Source organism: Micropterus dolomieu, linkage group LG22, assembly GCF_021292245.1.
Source record: "Micropterus dolomieu isolate WLL.071019.BEF.003 ecotype Adirondacks linkage group LG22, ASM2129224v1, whole genome shotgun sequence".
In the NCBI taxonomy this organism is placed as follows: Eukaryota; Metazoa; Chordata; class Actinopteri; order Centrarchiformes; family Centrarchidae; genus Micropterus; species Micropterus dolomieu.
The window spans coordinates 9,827,004-9,843,629 of NC_060171.1; the positions used below are offsets into that span (position 1 = coordinate 9,827,004).

Below are 16,626 nucleotides of genomic sequence, written 5' to 3' on the forward strand. Positions count from 1 at the left end.
CATTTGAGCCTGTGTTAATGTGAGGTGTAGTGTTTTTCACTTTAAGGTGTGTCCACAAGTTTAGTATTATATATAAAGAGAATAAACAAAACTGCAGTGTGGTGCACTGTGCAGCGCAGTGGCGCTTTCTCTTCGTATCAAAAGTAGGTCAGTTTCCTCCTTTCAGCCAATCAGAAGAGAAGGGGGCCGGAGGGGGCGGGACCATTGAGCAAAGTGCAGGAAGATTTTATCAGGCATTGGGAAGGATAGATAACGCTTTTCTCCGCAACGTCTACTGATCAGTGTGTGGTCTAAACGTCCAGTAGCGCTGACCAGTCGAGATGGCTGACAACAGAGATAAAGCTTGCGATCAAATGAAGATATGGAAGGAGCACAGAGCTTCTCAGGTCTGTAGATGCCTTGCATTTGAGCAAGTGTTTTGTTCTGCGAAACGCTGCCTGGCTGGTTCGGGGATAAATGGGTGAGAGGTCGTTTGTGGCAGCCAGCTAACGTTAATGTTAACGTTAACAGCCAAAAACTAAAGCTAGCTTATTTTGCGAACTGTCGTTCAACACTGAAGCCTGACTTTGCATGTGTTATTTGTAAATAAAATACTTCCAAGTAGTAGTAGTAGTAGTTGTACTGTTAACTGTTTGTTATAGGACCCTTTATAGTCGCTGTTAATGAAAGGGGCTCATTAGCAAACATGCCAACATTTGTTTGCTAACGCTAGATGCTAACTTTAAACTGGCCCCTGCCTTAAAGAAATCAAATGGGACGTTTCCAGTGATTAAATAAACACGCAAACATCTTTAAAAGCCCGAAGGAGAAGAATTCAGTGTAGGTACGAAGTAGGTCATATCCAGATGCATGAACTTCAACCCTGCTAGTTACATAAGAGCACATAGCTAGTGTCACTTAAGTAAACCCACTTCATGTTTGTTTGCATTTTGTAACGTTACTTGAATCACTATTTTTTATTTACGCTGTTTGCGCAGGTGTGCAGATTTCTAGGCAAGTCCAAATGTTTTTACTCATGTACAGCTGCGAAAATAATGAAGAGGGAACAATTGAATTTTGGTAGTTCATGTCATCTCAGCAAATTAATTTGGTGGACCCAGTTTTATAGTTTTAGCACGTTTGGTGCAAGGCATCAGTGCCAAGCCATTTGCAGAAATGTGCATGCAGTTACCTGCTTTCATAACCTAATTTCAGGCAGTCCACTCATCTGTTATGCAAACCTGTTGTCTCAGTGCCAAGTAGGAAGGGATTTTTAAGCATTAGCGTAAATTAGTTGGTTGATATTCTGTTTCTGCAAAAACAAGATCATATGAAGATGATTGCTTGGGCTCTCGGACCATCTAGTCATTTTCACTAAACAATTAAGCAATTTTATAAAAAAAAAATAATCAACAGATCTTTTCTTAGCTTAATAATTAACGTAACATAAATAAATCTTGCATAAGTGAGGGTGTTTATTTTCTGTAACATGAATTCTGTTCGCAACAGAGGCCAGACACTCTGACCACAGGGGCTGGCCATCCTGTTGGAGATAAGCTGAACCTGCAGACTGCAGGACCGAGGGGTCCTCTGCTGGTCCAAGATGTGGTGTTCACAGATGAGATGGCCCACTTTGACCGGGAACGAATCCCAGAGAGAGTGGTGCATGCAAAAGGGGCAGGTGAGTGTTGGTTAGTAACCAATCTCTTCTGTGTAGTGGATTCTGTGTCACCTCTATGTTGGCTTTATCAGGATGATATTACAGAGGTGCTACTGGAGAATTTTATATTTCTTAAAACTGAGAAATGTCGTATGATAAAATACCTGAGTGTTGATATGGATACCAAAACAATACCAAAACCTTAAACATGTGGGGGTTTTTTTGTTGTTGTTTTTTTAAACCTTATTTTTAATCTAACAAAAGAAGCCAAGCTTGTGAAATAGACTAAGAATCTGACCGGACCTTTGATGTCAAATATGTGTGTTCTGATACAAATATGTGAACCACATTTTTATTTTTCCTCCATGACGCAGGGGCATTTGGCTACTTTGAGGTGACTCATGACATCACTCGCTACTGCAAGGCCAAGGTGTTTGAGCATGTCGGCAAGACTACACCTATTGCTGTCCGCTTCTCCACTGTGGGTAAGAATAACCGTGTGTGATTCATACCATCACTGTTCCATTTAGATTAGCTTAGATTCACCACCTTTATTGCCATTATGCAGAGTACAACTACAGAGCTAATGAAATGCATTATGGATATTCTCCCTAAGATATCAAAAATATGTAGAATTTTTTTTATGGACATGTTTTTTCCCCCTAGATTTAACATCCTCACACATTGTTGTTTCCTGCTGCTAATGTATTCTGCAAACATAGAATAAGCTTATAGAAAGACAAAGAGAAAAATTGAGAGAAAAACAAATTAGCTTTTCTGCTAGTCCCTAAAGTCGCTGCAACATTTGTTTTAATGATTTCTTCACCTGTTTTTTTTCCCCCCATAAAAGAAGTACTTTGTGCTACTGGCACTTTAGAATTGACCGTTCTTTTCTTATTTGTCTTTTGGCTCTTACTCATTGCTGTTACCAGCTCAACTTGCCTCGCCTGTACTCGACTCGCTTTTGGTGCCCCATCCTCTGTTTTCCATTGCAGACATAGTACCCCCTCAATGTAGGTTGTCTTCACCCACACACCGAGCGCCACACACCGAGCGCCACACACCACCCACACACCGAGCGCCACACACCGAGCGCCACACACCTCTCCACATAACAGTAATAACAAAGTAATAAAGTGCAGAGAGTGTCCTTACAGTTACTTTCTCTCAATCTCTGGCTATTTAAAAGGCGTTTTTGTTCAGTATACCCCCTCTTGCGCGAGCAATGATGATGCAGGGAAAAGTGACAATTTTCTGACGAATCAGTAGTCTGCAGTATTTTTACATCACCTTTTGGTATTGCTTTAGCTTGTTATGAACCTCGGTGGAGGTGATGCCAAAAAACTTACCAGTTACCAAATTTTCCCAATGTAAAACCAAAAAAGGAGAGTCAGGTCGAGGTGAGTTGAGCTGGTACCATCCAGTTGAAAAGGGACTTTTTTGTCAATAAGGCAGATTCTATTCTGCCTAAGGTGGTGTGTTCACTTCAGGTCTATCTTTTTAATGTTCTTTCTGTCATTGTTCTGCCCAATAAAAACGGTTTCTTTTAAATATACACAAATATAGACCATCTTAGTAGAATACACTTTTACAAGATAGTGTAGTAGTGCAGTTTATTTCAGATTAGTTCTCAAAGATATTATTTGTATCAGCTCTAAAAATTTTTTATATATATATATATATTTGAATAAAAGGACATCTGTAGTTGAACCACAACCTAATTTTATGGTTGTTGGTTGTTTGAAACTGGCACCACACTGGTTATCTCTCTTCAACAGGTGGGTTGTGCCCCGAGTATTTTAGTTTGGCACACTCATTGGCTCAGATGTTTTTTAAGATTAGTAGTTGTATCAAAAGGTGCAATGTGCCAATTACACTTACTGCTACACAACTACAAAGACCACGCCTTCTCCTCCAACTCAGACTTAGAAGTGTTTGCTTTAGCTGATCTGGTGGATGAAGATTCATTTGAATAAATGTTCTTTAGAGCTGCAACGAAAAGTTATTTTCAAATTTTATTATTTTCAGTTGTTTTCAGTGGATCGGCTAAATGCTTAATCGACTAATCATTGAAGCTCTAATTCAAAACAGTTGCTTGATTAATGATTGAATGATTAAAATTTGCATTTTATTTCAGCTGGCGAATCAGGATCAGCAGACACAGTGCGAGACCCCCGAGGCTTTGCAGTCAAGTTTTACACTGAGGAGGGCAACTGGGACCTGACGGGAAACAACACTCCCATTTTCTTCATCAGGGACGCCCTGCTGGTGAGTGGGTATAGTTGGTGTAGGAGCCAGAATTGGATTGGTATTAAATTATTACTGGAGGGCCACATGTTATTAAATAACATAATATTAAATCACTCAAACATGCAAATAAATGTGGCAACAGTTTGTGGAACTAGTTTCTCCAGTGGGCCCTATTTGATTCAAGATTCAAAGTGTTTATTGTCGGATGTTCAAATTTCCCTTTACACTGAAATTCTTACATTGCTGCCCACATTAAATTTCTACAATAAAATATATGTATAAATAAAAATACAATAAAAAATACGATAGACATATAAAAACTATTAACAAATATATACACTTCGTCGTCATGCAGGCAGACAAATTAAACAGTTGTGCAACTGATGAATTATATACATGTGGAAATTGTGCATGGCGCAATGTGCAATAATAGTGCATTTAACATGTGTTGGTACAGTATAAAGATGGGCATGATTATGGAGTCCACACACCTATTAACTGTTAAGGAGTCTGATGGCAGTGGGGAAGAAGGAGTTCAGTCTTGTAGTCCTACATTTCACACTTCTGTACCTCCGACCCGAGGGTAGAAGTGTAAAAAGTTTGTGTTGGGGTTGGGTGGTATCCTTGATAATGGAGGCAGCTCTCCTGTGGACTCTTTGATGCTCTGCAGGGCGGGTAGTGGACTCCTGGCCACCTTTTCAGCTGTCTTCACCACTCTCTCGGCTGGTCAGAATGCTCACAGTGCACCTGTAGAAGTTGCTGAGGATCTTGGGTAACATACCGAACTGACATACTGAACTTCCTCTAGAAGTACAACCGCTGTTGAGCTTTCTTGACCAGCTGTGTGGCGTTCAGTGTCCAAGTGAGATCCTCGCTGACGTGGACACCCAGATATTTAATGCTACTCACCCTCTCTACCTCAAGCTCCCAGATTAACAATGGCTGATGAGGTCTCCTGTCCTTCCTCATGTCCACTATTATCTCCTTCATTTTGTCAGTATTAGAGGTTGTTGTCCTCAATCCATGCCACCATGCTGGCCACCTCCCTCCTGTAGGCTGCTTCGTCCCCGCCAGTGATACATCCTATCACTGCGGTGTTGTCTTGTGGGAGGCAGCACAGTCATGAGTGAACAGGGTGTAGAGGATGGGGCTGAGGATGCATCCCTGTGGAGTGCCAATGTTTGTTAGAATGGTGGCTGAGGTTCTGTTGCCGATCCTGACTGACTGGGGCCTGCCAGTCAAAGACCAGGAGCTAGTCGCAGAGTGTGGGCTGCAGTCCAAGTGTAGACAGTTTGTGGGAGTTTGTGGGGGATGACTGTATTAAAAGCAGAGCTTTGAGCCAGATGAGCCTGTTAGTGGGGGGAGGTTTAATAGACCAGTGTGTGTGCACCTCCTCTCTGTGCTGTTGCTGGAGGTCTTGAAGTGGGTATAGAATATGTTGAGGTCCGGCAGGTTGGTTGTAGGGATGATCGTGTTGATGGTAGTCTTGTAGTCGGTGATGTGCTGCAGGCCTTGCCACATCCGCCTGGGGTCAGCAGAAGAAGAGAAGTTGTCCAGCCTCTCTCTGTACTGCACATATTTTGCTGTCGAAATGACTAGTGGGTAGCATTGATTTCAGAACTTTTTGTACCCGCTAGTCATTTTGACACCAAAATGTGTAAAATAGGGCCCAAGTTTAAAAATACCAAAATTAAAAACTTTAAAAGCCATTTTAATTTATTGCAAAAACTCACATGGAAACCAAATTTGTACATCATACTGCAGCACAAAAATGACCATACACATTTGATAACACTTGTGTCATCCCCTTTACCCCATGCAGTTCCCGTCCTTCATCCACTCACAGAAGCGCAATCCCCAAACCCACATGAAAGACCCAGACATGGTGTGGGACTTCTGGAGCCTGAGACCTGAAAGCCTGCATCAGGTAGCTGCTGCCGAGCCTGAGCCTGCGGTTGAAGACCGATTCTAGTCGAGTGTACAGAGAAATATTTCACATGGAAGATTTATAGTTAATGGCTCTTGATATGACTTGTTTATTAAAGATTAACAAAATATACTTTAGTAATGTAGTGTTTCAGTGTAATGTTGCTCTTCTATTATTTGCAATAATTTGCCTCATTGTCTTTATACTTGCAGTAATCGTTACCCAACAAGGCTGCATGTCTTGTCATTATCTTGTGTCTTCTGTCCCGTATCCCCTGTGCAGGTGTCTTTCTTGTTCAGCGATCGAGGTTTGCCTGATGGCTACCGTCACATGAATGGCTATGGCTCTCACACCTTCAAACTGGTCAATGCCGCTGGCGAGTGTGTCTACTGCAAGTTCCATTACAAGGTCTGTTTGAGACCTGGTTCAACCCTCATTTAACTTTAATGTCCTGCATTGCTTAGTTATGTCCCATGTAATGTCCTATGCACATGTTTTTTTAGACTGATCAAGGAATAAAGAATCTGCCAGTAGAGGAGGCAGACCGCCTGGCTTCCACCAACCCAGATTATGCCACTGGAGACCTGTTCAACAACATTGCCAATGGCAACTACCCATCCTGGTCCTTCTACATCCAGGTCATGACCTTCAAGCAGGCCGAGAAGTTCCAGTTCAACCCCTTCGATCTGACCAAGGTAACACATCCCTCCACAGCAGAACAAGAAGTTCTTGATGAGAGACGTTTTTTTGTTGAAGAATTCAAGAATTTCACCAAGAGAGCGAATTGTACGGGTTATTGACATTATTAAAGAGGTCATATTATTCTCATTTTCAGGTTCAAAATTTTATTTAGGGGTTGTACCAGAACAGGTTTACCATATTTTTTGCTGCAGATCCTGTTTTCACCCTGTGTGTTGAAAGCTCCGTTTTAGCCACAGAGTGAGGCATCTTAATTGTATAAAATCTTTTTTCAGAGTTGCACATGTGCAGTTCCTAGGTAAGGACTACTAGCTAATCAGAAGCAGAGTAGGGCAGGTCCTGAAAAGCCCGTAAACATGACTTCGGTTCAGCTGTATATCCCTTACCAGCTTAGCAACATAAACTGGACAGAATTGTCAGAGTGGTGAGTTATTGATTTGTAACAACAAATGTATCTTGCATACGTAAAGTGTTAACTGTGCACTGTCTCTACATCACAGTAACAACTTGATGTCCACTGACTGCCTGGAGGGTAGCTAGTGTGGGGAGAGGAGAAGCAGCAGGCCTTGTCACTGTGCGCTGCAGCTCAGTGTGTTTTTCCATCTGTGTTTTCGAGGGCTTGTCTGACTAGCCACTAGGCAAGCATTATGGCACGTATTTTCTAGTGAACATTACAATGACAGAAGTGAATGCCATTATCTGTCAGCCCCACTAATTAATTGCAGCATGGAATATTTATATCACTCTATTGCTGTCACCTGGTGAAGAAAATGACACAAGCCATTTTAAGCTGTTTCAAGCCATGACCACATATCACATTAAGTGTAGTATTGTTTAGTTCCCTATTTTATGAGTTTATAGAAAAGCTATTTAAAATGTGCATTCGGAGTATGTGTTCTTGGCTGCATCATTTCTATATCGCTTTGTTTTGGATTGTGGTCATTATTTTTAATTCTAAGTTATGTTTTTAACTGTCCAGTTAATAAACACAGATGTCAATTTTGAATGTTTATACAAATATGAAATGAGGTGACGTTACATACATGTAAAATACTTCCGTGTGTGGTGTTGTGCCATTAGAGCAGTAGGCCACAGTATTTTTCAGTTAATCGAGTTCTCCCATTCAGGTTTGGTCACATAAAGAATTCCCTTTGATCCCCGTGGGCAAAATGGTTCTCAACAGGAACCCAGTCAACTACTTTGCAGAGGTGGAGCAGCTGGCCTTTGACCCCAGCAACATGCCACCCGGCATCGAGCCGAGCCCCGACAAGATGCTGCAGGTAACACCGCAACAGACTTTCTCTTGACATGTGTGTTTTGTTTTTTGTTTTTTTCAGTCAGATTGAATTGAAAAAAGTTAATAAATTATTAAATTGTAAATAAAAAGTGTAGCCTGCTGCCATTATTATATCTAAATGTGCATTAAAAACACAAAACTGCTAGTGACCAGAATATGTTGCTGTTTCAACAAAAAGGAAACATTTGCCCACTTTTGTACTCGATCATGTCAGTATCTAATCACACTAATGTTGCCTGGACATGGAGGACACCGCAAATTTAATAAGTTAAAACTTTTTTTTTTCATTACTAAAAAAGACCAATTCCAGTAAAAGGTTTTTCAGGCATCTCTGTGGTGATTTGTTGATATCCAAGTTTGGATGTTTTTATTCTCTCAGCAGAACTAAAGTAGGGCTAAATGCTTGAGAAACCTACAGTTTACCAATGCTCTGTCTTGTTTATTTCCTATGACTTCGTTTAGGGTCGTCTCTTCTCCTATCCAGACACACATCGTCACCGGCTGGGAGCCAACTACCTGCAGATCCCCGTCAACTGCCCCTTCAGGGCACGTGTGACCAACTACCAGCGTGACGGTCCAATGTGCATGTTTGACAACCAAGGTAAGTAAGTCATAGTGCAGTCTGTGTGTCTGTTACTGTGCCTGCGTTTCTTTCTTCATACGATAACAAGGACAGACACAAATGCTTCACTGTTTAAGCAGGCTCAACAATTAATAGTGATGATATAACATACACAAGTACAAGAAATTATTGTTTGTCAGAACATCAAAAGTAGTTAGTATAATCATTAGAACGCATATTTTAACTAATGTTTATGTCCTTCCTTTATGCAGACTACTTGGCACATTATTGACCTGTCAATTTTCAAGTCTGTCATAAAACAAAAGGGAGGTGCCAGTATGTACATTGAAACAGGTTTGCTTGCTGTAATCATTCTTTCTGTTTGTACTAGCCATGAAAAGATATTTTCCTTCCCTCCAAAGAGGGAATTTTATACTAAAAAGACAGAAACTTAATGAATATTGTGAAACTGTGAACCTATCCTTTTAATCAAGGGGAAGTGTGAGGCGGGCCTCCCTAGGGGGGGCTCCAAACAGTTTCAGGGGAGGCCCGCAGTCTCAGGCTGCGTTCGAAAAGTGTTTTTTGCTTAAGGTTCCTAACTGAGTAAAGTGAACCGGAAGTATTTCAGTGGCAGCCATTATAAGAGTTGTTCGAATTCCCTAAAAGCTAAGGAAAGGTGCCTCAATGCTTTCTTTCATATCTCCTTTAGCATAGGGTACACCGGACCATCCTTTATGAAAGGAGAGAGTGCCATCCCACAATTCCTTGTGGCGGCAACATTTAAAGCGGCGCACGTTCTCAAACTCAAACAATAAAATCCATCAACCACATTTAGCAAGATCCTTGCAATACAGACGCACATTATGATACTAATACTGACAATTACGCCTGTCTTTTGGTTTGTTTTCTTTTGGCTTTTTTGTAATCTAATACTGTTTCAACACCGTTTTATGTTTTGGGTTGTTGAAATAAGCCATTAAGTGTTTTCTACAATAAAAAAAATAAATCGCCAATGATGACTGATAAAGGAGCTTGATCACCATGTAAGTTACCATTGGCTATTAAGCCTTTTCTCTCTTATGCCATAACTTGCTAATATGCATATATCTTAAACTGTCAACAATAACTGAGACCCAAGCGAGCTGTTACTGGTCTTGTAACACGATCAATGTGAGGCTAATGTTGCAGTGTGTAGCCTCACGTTATGTACTGCAGCCTTCAGGAAATTAATTTTACTTCAGTCACAGATGCTGACAGCCTCGCCTTAATAAAGGCAAGGATCAAGCTGGGTAACTTCTACAGTAGGCTAGAGCAGTCGGATTCTCTGAGCCCCGCGGTCCTCTTTTCCTAAGTCCTTATGGATTCTCCTTTACATCTTGCCCAACCTCCTTTCCTTGACCTCGATGGAAAACGTCATGAGGTCAATGAGGCCTTTTTTCGTCCGCGGCCCCAGACTTTGAAAAGCCCTGCTTTAATCCTTTCACTCCAATACAATACCAAGGGTTGTCCACTAGATGTCAGTATTTGGATGTATCAAATGCATTGGCACAATTAACCTTTAGCGGCACACTTTCTTCATAGTGGTTCAGTGCTTTTTGCAAGCGATTCCATCACTAAAAAGCAGGTATATGACAAGGAATGTTTTCATTTGCCCAGTGTATACAAACTCTGTTCAATATATGATCACTTAACACAGTCATCTGCACCATGCAAAACACTTGAAAAACTTACCTGAAAAGTTTAACACAGCATTTACAACATGCCATCGTGACTGATGTGTCTGGCATCAGATTTACTCATTATAAGTAAGCTTTTCTTTTGTTGTCTTTTGCAGAATTGAACCCACAACAGAATTTGTTTTCTTCCTGCCCCACTCACCAGTGTTTGGTCTGTCTGGCCTCTAGGTGGAGCTCCAAACTACTATCCCAACAGCTTCAGTGCCCCAGAGACCCAGCCTCAGTGTGTGGAGTCCAAGTTCAAGGTGTCTCCAGATGTGGCACGTTACAACAGTGCAGATGAAGACAATTTCACACAGGTGAAGATAACATCACACTTCAGTAGGCCTGTTTTCTGTGACCAGGACATTTATGCACACAATAGCTGAATAAATTTGTTTGATTTGTATATTACATATGTTCCTGTTAATTAAGTCATACATCTCACATCAACAGTCATGTCAGTTTGCAAACAATATACAATATGTTTAAATATGGGGACAGGTCTCCTAAATCCTTGGGTCCATCACTCTGATTTAATCAAAAACAGTAACGCTAATTAAAATCTTCAACTCTTCTCTACTAAATAACGTGTAACAATGACTATTCTATAGAAATTTATTTAAAAACGAAATATTTTTAACAGAATTAAGTGTGACTTTTTAAAGATTTGTTTCCCCGAGCCTAAAAAAAAAAAACTTTCTGGTTTTCCAGCCTGGAACTCTACTTGTTCCCTCACTACTTTCACAAGTACTGTTTTATGCAAGTGCAAGCAGCGGTTTCCAGCTAAACAACGGTGTAAAACCCACTGTATACTTCCTGCCCAGCACCAAACAGACAAAGTTAGCAACTAGGAGGTGTAGTACTTAGCAACAGAAGAGCCAGATATTAAGAAGTGGAGACCAAAAACAGAACTAACACAAGTGAATATTGGACTTTAGATTTGTTGGGTGTCCAGTAACACAACTACAAATGTATGAAAATTTTGCCCCTCCACCCTACCACTACCGTTGCAATTAAAAAGACAGTAATACAAATAACATAATTTATTATCCACATGTCTGGGTAAAGGGGACAGTAAGTCGTATTTACAGTACACTATACTGGCAGGGCACCAATTGGTTTGTTGAAATTGTTGCTTTTTAAACTGCAATTTGTGTTTTGACCTTGTAATTGAAATAATCTCATTCTTATTTATGCACTTTGACCAGCTTTTTTTGTGTGTATTGCAGGTTCGTACCTTCTACACCCAGGTGCTGAACGAGGAGGAGCGCCAGAGACTTTGCCAAAACTTGGCAGGGGCCCTGAAGGGAGCCCAGCTCTTCATCCAGAAACGCATGGTGAGTCCACAACACCTTATTGTCTTTCATGCTGCCGTGCTTTAAGTCCCTTCTTAAAACATACTTTTATAGGAGAGCCTTTCCCGATCTTATTTGACTTTATTTTATCCCTTTTATTTTATTGTATTTTACTAATTTTATATTTATCTATATTTTAGTCTTTTCAATGTTTTTCATGCTTTTATCTTGTATTGTTTTTGTATTATTGTCTCTTGGGTATTATTGTCTTTACACTTGTTAAAGCACTTTGTAACTTGTTTTTGAAAAGTGCTCTACAAATAAAGATTATTATTATTATTATTATATAAAAAAGTGGTATTTTTGAGTGAATGACCATGTCAAAGAGTTTCCACAAAAGGAAATGCACTATAAATCAATTGACATGTACTTATGTACATATTAATATCAAAGAAAATAAATATCTTTTTAAATATCTTTTTCAAAGAATGATGGTTAACATTTGGGTTGGTGCCAATTCCATGCAGTCAGAGTTGCTTTGTGAATAAACCACCAGTTTTTTTGACTAACAGTGTGTCAGCTCTCAGGAAATGTGGTTAGTAGGTCTCACATGGCAGTTTGAAAGTGCTTTACAAACATTCAAACTTTAAGGGACTTTATAACACTGAATAAAAGAAAATTTGAGCATGTATACAGTCTTAAAATAATTATAAATATATAATGAATGAAAGAAAAATAAATAAAAAGCAAAAATACAAAATAAAAAGCACTAAACACATAGAAAGCAGAAAAATTAATAGGGTTTTGAGCCTGCTTTTAAAACCGTGAATTGGGGAATGCCTTAGATCGCAGAGCTTCCCATGCATTGATTTATATGTGGCGGCTCACCACCATATCAACGCTGATTGCCACATATTAATTTTTGTTTTGTTTTTTTTACTATTTAAAATTGGTAAAGTCGTATTTGATTGTAAAGCTCCATGCAGCGCATATATTTGCTCAGCACCTCCTCTTGCTTGCTTGCCTCCCCTCTCTTTCTCAAACACATTGACCAGGGACCCATCTGTGAAAGCCCCTCCTCTTTCAGCACAATTTGAATCGAAACATGATCATGCGCTGGAGTAAGGATTGTTTCTGATCGTGAACACTGCTGCACAAATTTGTCCAAAACTAATGCATGCAAATAACTTAACTTAACTTAACTCTAACAGGTTAGTCTATCTGTTCTTAAGACAGCACTGTCAATCACCCACCTTCAAATAACTTATTATTACACTGTATACAGCAGAATAGCAGTATATTTGAGGGATAAGTCATTCAGTGATTTATAAGGTTCTGGATGTTTTTGTTGTGCATTGCCGAAACAGTGACTGAAACAGTTTTGTCACTATTGAGTTGTAGAAAGTTTTGGGATATAGTTATTAAACTAGTCAATGCACTGACTCCGTTTTCCAACAGATTTGAAGTTGTCAGGGGAAGGTGATTATGAGTATCCTCTGTGTAGTCATGGTAAAGAGATTTTAATATGACCAAGAATTGAATTTCAACCTAATAAAATAACATTTAAAGAGTCCATTCTTACATTTAGTTTTTTCTTTCTCATCTCCCTCACCCACCCTGTCAACGACTCAAACCCCTGTGGTTAATTTTAGATGTTTGTAAAGCTTTCTGTTCCTGCTTAAGTTTGCACTGCGGTTTTCACTTTGCACAAAGATTTCCACCACAAGTTACTTTCTCACAGTTTCTCAGTTTATTTCTAAAGCCCCTAAAAACTTGGCTTCAGAAGTAACAATAACTTTAAATTCAACCATCAGTTATTAAAAAATACCTAAAGATATCTTATTGTCTTTTTTTTAATTGTTTAACACTCAAAATCTTAGTTACTCTGCTTTTATCCGGACTGTGTCGGTGTGGCAGATTTGATAGACAGTGACCAAACAATCCAACTGTCATCAGATTCGGATTGAAATGTTGCTAAATACAGATTGTTGCACAGAAGTGAAGAGAGAAGCCCAAGCAAGAAGACCATAGAAGAAAAAAGAAATTCAGAGATCTCTCATTAGAAATTTAAAAAAGATTGAGAAAATATGTGTGTCATTGTCTGGTTCATCATGCAGGTCGAGAATTTGAAGGCTGTCCATCCACACTATGGAAACCGAGTTCAGGCTCTTCTTGACAAGTACAATGTGGAGGCCCAGAAGGTAAAAAAAGAAAAGTCTCTATCTAGTGTTAAGTTGGTATACTGTTTCTCTTAGGGATATCACTGTGGTCAGCCCGTCCGTCCAACCACCTCTGTGGTCCAGAGTTGCCATAAAACTTGTTATTCGATGGATTGCCACGAAATTTGGTAGAAACATTCGTATTCCCCAGAAAATGAGTCTGTGAAAATGTTGGAGATTCCCTTACTTTCCAATACTGTGATTTATGACCAAATACTCTAACTAATGGCTCTCCTTTACAAATGGTAGCATGCCAACACAATACTCCGAGATTGCTAAAATAGCAACGTTACCTGCTAAACGTTAATGTGTTAGCATTTTCATTGTAAATATGTTAGCATGCTGTGTTTCTTCTATTGCTCTCTTTCAAAACATGATGGTGTATTTAACTCAAAGCAGCACTTTGCCACCACCCGTTTCCTGTCCACGTGACTACTGTCACATAGATTGGTCATCCCTAAATTTAGTTGGGTTAAAGATGTCCTTATTTGGCCCTTTCATTTCTCCTTGCTGACCCTACTCTCCCATTGACTCATAGTCATAAGACCGTTACGCCCATCTCATAATTTATTTTACAATCAGAAGATCAATTCAATTTATTCATCTTCAATATCAGTAAGAGATCCTGATTTTCAATCATCATCATATCATGTTTATACCAAATATCTTTCTTTTAATCATTATTCAATATATTGCTTCTTATAGCATTGTTAAGCTCTGTGTTTTGCAGATGGAAGTACGTTGCACTTCCTTTTTCTCGCTCACTGTTGTTACTAAAGGGAGAAAGGCTCTAGTTTTCTTATTTGCAATGTAATAGCAAGAGCTTTGGGATCTGAACTTATTTGACTATCCATAACATTCAAAGAAACCTGTATTTCTAGACTGTCAAAATACTGGTTTCATAATTATCTTCCATTTTTGAAGGCACTCCAATCTGTGGTTAGTAAATATGGAAATTAAACATTTTCTTGAATAATATTAAGCATAAACAAGGTGAAGTTATACCACTGTTTTTTTTTTTAAAGGGAGCCATTTGAAATGGATAAGATTAGACTTCATTGATACCTGGAGGAAAATTCAGTTATCTCTTGCCTCATGGAGAGAGCATGAGGGGTGTAGAATGCAGAAATGTCAGAATTTTCCTGGCACAATGCTCAGGACCAGTTTGTCCAGGGTTTCTTTTTTATTTTATAATAACACCAGTTTATTGGTTACTTCAGCTAATACTATTTTTCTCTCTCTCTCTCTCCCACTTTCTCAGAACACAACTACCCATGTTTACAGCCGTCCAGGAGTCTCGGCTGTCGCTGCGTCCTCTAAGATGTGATGCCTTAAATTTCCACTGGGGGAGCCCCTTCATTTATCTAAGAGCAGATACTGATACATACTGATAACCAACTGCTACTACCAGTAACAAAATTTGACTTAACTTTCCAATTACCATCGGTGACAAGACTGAAATACTAACCATGTAGAATGTGGGATGGGGTTGGTTCATTTTTAATTCAGTCAATGCAGACTGTTGATTTTCTCAAATTTCTCATAGCTAGCAATATTCAGGAGGCTCTTGATGTCTGATAAAACCCTGTGAGGTAAATGTGTCTTGATTGAACAGCTGTTTTGGAAATATTCACCAGGATTAGTTTTTTTCCAATTTAAAACCACCACAGTGTTTAATTTTGACTGTTGACTGGTTATACCAGAAACATAGCAAATTTGATTGCTTGACTTTTACCACATAAAGCCTTTAAAATAATTTAAATGTATTAGATTGCATTAAAATCATTTGACTCTATCTGCTGCCAAGTACAATGAGTTAATCAATTCCAAAAATGCGTGTGTGTGTGTGTGTGTGTGTGTGTGTGTGTGTGTACTAGGTTGTTGTGATGATGTAAATTGGTGGTAAATCTACACTGACTAACAAGTTCTGACCTAAAATGGTATTAACTTTGAGAGGAGCCTAATTATGTGTTGTTAGTCACTTTCATCCTGGGAAGAGACCCTGAAGATCCCAAACAGGATGCAAACAATAAAATGTATCACTGTCCAATATGAATCACCCATGTAACCTGCTATGGTTGTGTTTTTAAACTATTCTGTATTTAGTGCCTGTATTAATTCATTTGAAATTCATTTGAAATCTTATCAGCAGCTTTTATTTGTCTCCATTTCATCTGTTCCAGCTATCTTTTAATCCTTTCAGTCCCAGGACAAAAACAGTTTTTCCTACTTGCATTTATGTGCCTCTCTTAGTAGCTTCAAATATGGATGTATTGCATGATTTATATATTAAGTGAAAAGTTGCAAGATTTATAATGTAGTGTTAAGGTTTCAAAAATTATAACTCCTCGCAGAATATTCACAACTAATAAGTGATGTTGGTGAGGTTTTTGGTAAAACTGACAAGAACTAGCTTAAAACAGCCTCATTATTGATAACAAATGAATATGAAATGGTGAAAATTGATAGAGTAAGTGTAGTGCACCTCTACACTGCTGCAAGCAGGTTTTGTTCGTGGTTAACCCGAGGTTACCCTCTATATATGGATTACATACACCACGTGTACTCAGTGTTAATGAGGAGAAGTAGGATATTAATACATGCACTTGATAAAACATGTTTAGAATTCATCCTGAATTTTTACACTGCGCTGTTATTCTTAACACAGCATTACGTTCATACAGCGGCCTCGGTGATTTTAGACCGGAGATCTTAATTAAATAAAGGGATAGTTTCTTAGATGTAGCCCATCTGTAGGCTATAATTGAATTATCTTAAGTGTATTCACATGTGTTCAAAAACTACAGAGCCTAAACCGAGAAAAAAAAATCCTAGATGAATGTGTCAAATTTACAATAACAAAAATCGGTAATTCTCTGAAATTAAGGTCTAAAAAAAATCTAAAATCACTGTTATTTTCTTCTAAATACGCCCAATCCACGGCAAAGTCTCTAAGGTCCATGATAGTGACTGTGGGCTAAACCGCACGAGTGTTACCTCACTGCAAAATCTGATTGCTA

General features: G+C 39.1%; 1 protein-coding gene across 1 annotated transcript; it reads left to right on the forward strand.

The window, feature by feature from the left end:
- Window positions 1–227: 227 nt before the first annotated feature.
- Window positions 228–15,762, forward strand: cat (catalase). The gene is made up of 13 exons (XM_046036507.1): window positions 228–386; window positions 1,489–1,660; window positions 2,014–2,124; window positions 3,777–3,907; window positions 5,712–5,816; window positions 6,099–6,224; window positions 6,320–6,511; window positions 7,643–7,795; window positions 8,275–8,413; window positions 10,279–10,409; window positions 11,322–11,429; window positions 13,505–13,588; window positions 14,868–15,762. The coding sequence occupies exons 1-13, from the start codon at window positions 321–323 to the stop codon at window positions 14,931–14,933; spliced, it is 1,584 nt and encodes a 527-aa protein (XP_045892463.1). The 5' UTR covers window positions 228–320; the 3' UTR covers window positions 14,934–15,762.
- Window positions 15,763–16,626: the final 864 nt, after the last annotated feature.